The 8,111-nt window shown below is 38.6% G+C and overlaps 1 protein-coding gene across 1 annotated transcript in view; it reads right to left on the reverse strand.

Annotated features, from left to right (window-relative positions):
* Positions 1 to 5,670, reverse strand: part of eml1 (EMAP like 1) — a 36,805-nt gene extending 31,135 nt beyond the window's left edge. Inside the window, exon 1 of the mRNA XM_035533079.1 lies at positions 5,541 to 5,670. Coding sequence (XP_035388972.1) covers positions 5,541 to 5,571 — 31 coding nt within the window. The 5' untranslated portion in view covers positions 5,572 to 5,670. The remainder of the gene's footprint in view (positions 1 to 5,540) is intronic.
* Between the last annotated feature and the right edge of the window lie 2,441 nt (positions 5,671 to 8,111).

The raw sequence follows: 8,111 nt of genomic DNA on the forward strand, positions 1-8,111 counted from the left end.
ACATGTAGGGGACACGAATCATCTGTTAATGCCTCAGGAGTACATTCATTCTAAGTAGATTTTTTAAAGCAGCTTTTGATAGCACCTTTCATAATATATAAAAGAAGACCCCTATTAAGTCGATTATCAGGAAGGGGCCATAGAGAAACAGGTGAAGCGCTTATAATGCTCATATTTCTACTGTATATTTAGCCTTTCAGAAATTAAATCCTGCACACAGTTCTCTACTTTTGGAAGGCAGGGTAATAAAGCAGGTTGCTCGTGTTTGTTGTCAACAAGTCACCACCTAGCAACTGCAGCTGGCCATAAAGAAGTCAGCCTTTCCTTAAAAAAAGCCTGACCCATATAACTCATATATGTGACACAAGGTTTGCTGATGGTTTATTAGCGGTTTGTTGATAATTTGATGCACATAGGAGTACTGCTGTACCAACAAAAGGAACAGTGAAAAAGGGAACTCAAAATAAAAAAAACACTTGTTAGCAATTGTAAAAACCATAGTGACAGAGACAGTTCTGAAGGAGAGGGCAGAGTGGTGGAGACAGTCATTCAGGAGAGTGAATGTGTGTTCTGGCTGCTATGCCAGTGAGCTGGATCTTTGGTCTGGGCAGAGCATATGTTTACCACCTGGAAGACCAGGTTTATGGTGTCAGACGTTATATAGTATGGTGAGACCATTAGGAGTGTACCTGTGGTCAGAAAGACATCCTCCACTGTCAGAAGATGGTGTGAAGCCCTGGTGGAGGGAATGGATGGGACCCTGGATGAGAGGCAGAGGCATGAATGACATATGGAATGTGAGAAATGCGTGTGTGCTCCCTGGAGTAGAGGGCAGTATGACAGTCTGCTCACTGGAATCTGAGTGGATTAGCAAAAGTCTGTTGATCAAAGGTGAAGAAAAAACAAGTGTTTCACTTCAATCACCGATGGTGAACCGATGGTTTTTGTGCATGGTATAATAAATAACAATATATCTATCATCAAATCTTCTGAACACAGATGACAAAAAAACATGACTTTCTTCTTTATTATTGTCACGGAATGCTCCCTTCCCACTGGTCACGTGGTTCGTCCCGCTGCTTGTAGTGGGAGTTCAATGTTAGTCTTGTTTGTAACCACACCCCTGTTGTCAGCACATACCTGCACGTGGTTTCGTGTTGTAATGTCCGTGTGTATTTAAACTGTTGTTGGTGTGTGCGTCTTTATCAGTCATACATTTGTCGTAGTCTGTGTTAGTGTTCGTGTTTATGTTCACAATGTTCCAAGTTACTTGCGTTCCTGTTCACTGTTTTTGTGAGTGCCATTGTCTTTAACGTATCAAGGGAGTCTGTACGTCCTGCTCCTTGCCCTGTGGCACTTGGGCCGTTACAATTATATAATTCCCTTTTTATAAATATGAGTACATTATATACTATCATAACAATCATCATAATTCTACATTCATTATAACCTCTTCAAATCTTTGCCTTTAAAACACAGCGCAGTGTTATAGGACAGCAATGGCAAAATTATGCCAAGTCAGTTTTGAAAAAACCCTTTCTCAATGATGTCCCCAACACAGATCCAGTAATAACGCTACCTCAATATAATGCCAATTTCAGCAGAGCAGAAACACTGTCATGACAACAACCTGCCAAATCTTTCATAATTTTATCATGTTGTCCACACTGTGTAGGCCAGAACTATGTATGGCTTAGGTCCATCATAAGATATATGTCATGGTCATGTGTACAGAAGAAGGCCGTAAAGCTTAATCAGATGAACATGGTTCTCTGAAATAGGCACTTTGCTTCTAATTTTAGCGCTCAAACTGCATTAGGATATGCTGACTATCCTTACATCAGTATTTGAGCTCTGTGCAAGGCATCATGTCCAGTGAAGCAGTGACATCATTAAATGACATCTGACTTGACACCTGCCTACAACCACACGAATCATGCACATATCATGCACATATAGAGCACTCATGGAGATACATTTAGTATCTTTCCCAGAGTTATTTAAATGTGCAAGTCAAAAATCTCTTACTACAGTCCTTCTGTGACCTATGCACTAAAGCCTTGAGCACATGCTCACATTCCAAGCACAACCGAAATCTATGACTAGAGATATTGGCTAGAGATTATACATTCAAGCAGATAAGTTGACAGGCTGTATTGAACATTTTAGCATGTACCTTTAATTAGATTTTATGAGTTCCTTCATATGAATCTGCTGTCCTTCACATATCCATGTCAGACATCTCACTTTACATTAGAGTCTTAGACAGTCATATTCTGTCTCTCTGGCACTACCCAACCTCAAAATAAATGTGCTCTCTTATGAAGCAGGCCAGAGGATCCATTAGGAGATGAATTCCTCCTTGGCCAGGCAGGGGAAGGATGTTACGTCACACTGAACATTTCCATCTTCTGTACAAATTACCACTAAGTGCTGGGAATGATGAAATATTACACCATATTTAGAGGCCTTGAAAGCAGCATAATTCCCAGTATAGTTTCAATTGCTTACAGATTACCAGAAGTCACTAATGATATACAGCTATTGCCACCAAGGTTGTTTTCAGTGATATCAGTGCAGTGATGTATTTAAAAGAGGATTCTTTACACCTAAAACTAATCTTCTTCATCTTGTCAAAATAAAATTAGGGCCAGGGCAGAATCCTCTTATTTTAGATTGTTTGGGCTGATAGGAATTCTGGCGGCCCAGTCCATTTAAGGGGAGAGCTCTTTCCCTCTTCTGCCAGACAGAAAGCAGAAGTAAATGATGGCTGGTAGCTGTTTGTCACAGATGCAAAACTGTCAGGTCTCATTGCAGGCATAATATGTCTTGTTTAGCACATGTGGCTGTAGAGGAAGACTAGTCACCCCTCCTTAAGAATAACGGATTAAAAGAATGGGAAGCAATATCATACAGAATTGTTGTAAAACCCAATGGAAGAAACTATAACACTCACTCCATAATACAGCAAATCTATAAAACAAAGTCATGATGCATCAAAGATGACCCCTTTCTTGATTTGATTCCAGTTGATATACGTTATCTATGGATTATTATTATGACACCAATAGTAATAAATATATAAACCATATGACTTGAATATATGCTATATCATCATTATAAGAGGTTGGATTAATTCATGAATGACATCTTTATCCATTTACTTGTGTCATTATCAGGAACCCCTAGATTAGAACATAAAGCCTAATCTAGGGATTCATGATTGTAACACAGTTAAATGGATTTTCTGTGTCCCCCTTTCATATGGTTATAACTACACAGTGACACATAGTGGTTGATGTTAGGTACTAATGATTCCAATGGCTTCAATAATAAAATTATTTCCTCATATGACTACTTTAAATCTTGATTTAAGCATAGTTAGAACATATATTTCAATAAAAGATGCAGTTAATATAGTTGAATTCCTTTTCTGTTATTTAACTAAAATCTTCAAAATCATGTCACATGGTCAATATGAGGTTTGAAACCAAATCTGGGATTACATTTTTCAGCAGAATACAAAGGTATTCTTGATACTTTAGTGATTATATAAAGTGGATTGGTTAAAATCTTAGCATCATCAACAAAGATTTTATTGAAAATCTTGAACAATAATCCAAAACCCAGCCCCATGTTGTGGCACTCCATACAAAGCTCTGGCTTATTGACTGTGTGACTAAGCAAAGATGAAAAATGTTCTCATGGGCAAAAACCGTAAGCAGCTAAATATACTTCACAGTGTGTTTTAAAATCCATCTCTCCAGCACAACCTGCAGTTTTTGGAATGTGTTCAGCTTTACTATTAAAAATAGATTCAGACAGGGGCTATATGACAACAAATAGCAACACTTAAGGCTTGCATAATGTAACACTACTAGCTGCCTTTTCATGATATATTAACTGAGGTTCATGCTTTTACAGTTCATACTCATACTCAGTTCATACTAATACTCATATTACAAAAGATCCAAGCTGGTCATATGAGCTGATTAGACTGCAAATCACAGCCTGCAATACATGCGCAGAAACATAACCTTCCTCTCATTTGCATAGTGCTCGCATCCTTATCTAACTGTAAGACTCAGACAGCTTGGCTTATAATGATGAGGAAAAGACACTGTGATCTTATTCTCCGCCAAAGTCAAAACCTCAAATTTCTCCTGAAATCACTATTTAGCACTCTGTCAAATATGTCACTTGGAAAGACTTATGGATATCAATATATACTTATATTTAGCATAAGAATATATTTTTTAAACTTCCGGGCTTTTTCAGTGCCCCTGTCAATTCTTGGCCCATTCCTCAACCATAATTGCACTTTGATCTATGTATTGTACTGCTATATTGTTATACTGTATTTTTATAGTTTTGTATTGTTATGCATACTGTTAAGTAGGTGCTCAAAGGTAATATACTAGTATTAGTAGAACACAAATTGTGACAGTTTGGAACATGTTCTGTTTCGCACAGAGATCTGGGTGATGTAACTCTCTGCATTAGACAAGTCTTTTATCAAGAGCAAAGACAGCACCTTCAATATTTCAGGACAGCTGACCATATACCTTTATAGTGTATTAACAACTGTTTGGAAAGTACTCATGTCAGTAAGGGCTAGCTACAGTCCACCTCACTGTGTTCAGTTTCTGAGAAATACTCATGATTTTATCCATGCTTATATGTTGCTCCAGTCATAATAATGCATACAAGGCTTGCTTAACGACATAACTTCAGCAGTGCCTGAAGTGGTTGGAGACAATATGGCAAAAGCTTTGGATGCCTGTTGATATGAGATTATAAAATCTTTCTGTATTTTTAATTTGCATGTGCCCAGAATAGAATCTTATTTTTCACCCAAGGCTCTGAGGTGCCTGAGCTCACTGTACTAGTGCTTTAATTTAGCAAGTAAAACATTTAATAGGAGAGGAAGAGGACCGTCCCACACACTAAGGGGCAAAGTGGCAGTAAGTACTATTTATATCTGATTGCTTCTGCTATGCTGCCAGAAAGCCACTCTTCAGCTCTCCCCAGACCACTGTTGTTATCTGTGGGGGAAGCAGCCTATCCACTTTTTCATCTCTTGTAGAGCTGCTTACTCAGTGCATGCAGCAAGCAGTCAAAGAGGCATACACAGAGCACATGACACCACATTGCTCAGACGATACTGTGAATTTTGCCAGCCAGGAATTTTATGTGTGTCTTGAAATAAAGCTTAATACAGAACAGATGCTTATGCAAACTCATCGCTGCACTGCCTAGAGACACTACATTTCACTGTGGCATGCATGAGCTCATACACTATGTTCCTTCTTTCTCATCTTTCACTCCATGTCAACATTCCAGTATTCACACCCACACAGAGAAAATTAAAACATTGCTGTTCCCCTTCTAAGCCAATTCTATGACAAAGATGACCAATGCTAAAGTAGCCATATAAGGCCAGAATCCCTGTGCTCCCATCAAGTAGAATACTTGCAGGATGAGCTGTCTCCATGGAACCAATTCAAGCAGAGAGAAGAATAAAGTTCTTTGACACTCACCCATAGCAAGTCCCTCGCAGTCTGACATCATGGACAGTAGTGGAAATCGCTCCCAAACACGTCTCGTACTGATATGGAGACCATCAAACCTTCTTCTGTCCTCTCTAGCTAGCCAAGGACCATGGGATGTTAAGAATGCATATCAAACACTGGTGGCCTGCCTGCTATTGGATGATAAATATGTTTACACTCCTCCCTTCTGGAGCCAGTCCATTTAATCTGACTGGGCCTCTTACACTAGAAAGGCACAGTGCCAGAATATGGCTGCAGCCACTCCTGTGTTAATGCTCATTAGACCATTCAGGCCATCACAAAGCTACCATTAAATAATTCATGTATTTTCCCACTAGAAACAAAACTGTTGATAGAGTGTGTCTGTAATTTATGTTTTCATTTCTGCACAATTTGATGTTTTATTATTTTTCATTTTTTATAAACTTTAAATTTGGTGTCTTAAAATGCAGTGCACAGTATGTAAAAATATTTGACATGATTGTTTCAGATTTTACTGTGTAGACTAGCTGTATGTAGTTGTAAAGAGACCAAACAACAGAAGCACAGATGTAGGTGTGGTTATCGACATGGGGATTATATTATTTGTAACTAGCAGAAAAGTATTTATAGAAACACACAAACCCATGTCTAGAGAAAATGGTAAGCTTTTGCTACTTCCTTAAATAGGCTGATATCATAGAAAGACATTAGTTTCTGTCCGAAAAAAAGTAATATCCACCAGATGGCGTCAGATCCGCACATATGCACAGATGGCTTCTCCGACAAAGAGACCATATGAAACATCAAAGGTTTTCAAGAAATGATTAAAGCATGCCTTACCAGACTGAGTAAACTTAATTATCGCTGCCTGGTCTCAGGGAAAACCAAGACATTTCTTTAAAGCTTGTAGCTAATTTTTGTAAATTCTGTTAGGGCTACCCCACAAGCACAAACGTTATGGACACAATTGTGGCCTTTTATCTTTTTCATAAAATGCAAGCTAAAATAGGATTTACTTATTTTCTTAATTGTATATTACGATATTTACTTGTATATTAAGACTTCTGATTTATCTAGCCTAAACGCTATGTGAAAACAAGCTTGAACGACAGGCGGGGCGCACGAGGCGATACCACGCAATAGTTTTTATGTCAGAAAACCTTGAGATACAGTTAAGTTCAAGTAAGTAAAACTAACCACATTTTTAATTGGCAGAAATCTGTCAATAGTCCCTAATCCCAAAGTCCCAAAGTCAGTATTAACAATTCCTAAATAAATACTGTTGCTTAAATATGAAATAATAAATTATGTTGCTTTCATCTTACTTGCGCTCCGCTTGCTGTCAAGTAACCTATCCTAAAGGAGATCTGGTAACAGTAAAGGAGACCTCATATCTTCTGGTAAAGGAGATCTTTTGTGAGGTGAAACTTGTTTAAAGTACTTTGTCATTTTCTATGCATAATATGAAAAGGCTATTCTAGATCACATTATTTAGGTATTGTATATGCGACAAAATGCTTCACAATATAAAGAAATGCACATTTTACTCTGTAAAACACAGATCCAGACCGTAGACCTTAGACATGACATAATGCAATGACCAGATTTTGTACACTTTGTTCTTGGGACAACTAGAAGCCCCTAGTTCATCAGTTTATATTTTCATATGAGGACAATACATCTGCAGGATACCCATGGGCATTGTCATGTAGTGTTTAATAGGTTAGCACCAAAATGAAATAAAAATAAATTCTAAAATAACCAAAGAAGAGAGGCTAGCGCTGAAGTATTATGCTCCCTTGGTTTTAGTGAGAAGACAGGCTGCTGCAGTACCGGGCACTACAGTATCCAACTACAATGATACAGACATAAATAATCTTTTCTGTGTCATGAAAAAGTAGGCCATTCATTCTTATAGGGTTTTTATAAACATTTTCCATGTTACTAGGCATTAAACAGAAAGATTAATAAACAATCTGACCTATTTTTGAGAAAGACATCTGAGTTTGTCAAGTCATGGTAAGTTGTTCAAGTGGTTGCTTAGTATTTTAACCTCTGCTTTGGTCCTGAATAAGCAGTGTGTCCTTGAAAGAGGTCTGTGTTCGGCAGAGTGACTCACAGGGCTGTCAGTTGTGTGGGCTTGGCTCTCTCCCCAGGTTCTACAAGACCCCCACTGACCCTCTGGGACCCCCACTGACTCTCTGGTTCCCCCACCAATCCTCTGGGAACCCTACCTCCCCAGCTCACTTTGATCCCTCCAGACCCTGTTTGCAAGAGAGCTTAAAGAGGAGTCACTTTCTCCAAACATAACCCCTCTCCAACCCCTCTGCACTAGCCACAGACCCATTCAGTCTGGACCTTGCTGGACTGTTTTCTCTGGGTTATCACTGAAAATTGCTTTCAGTCCTTAATAGGCTCCAAAACACAAACTAAACTGGTGCATGTTTTCACAAATTGATCATAAAATGTCTAGCAAAATGTTACACATTAACTGGCTCTAGTTTGACCAATTTAATGTTGGCAACAAAGCCACTTACCTAAGCCAACTTGCATTCCATACAAGACTGGCCATGATAA

This window comes from Electrophorus electricus, chromosome 13 (assembly GCF_013358815.1).
Source record: "Electrophorus electricus isolate fEleEle1 chromosome 13, fEleEle1.pri, whole genome shotgun sequence".
Taxonomy (NCBI): domain Eukaryota; kingdom Metazoa; phylum Chordata; class Actinopteri; order Gymnotiformes; family Gymnotidae; genus Electrophorus; species Electrophorus electricus.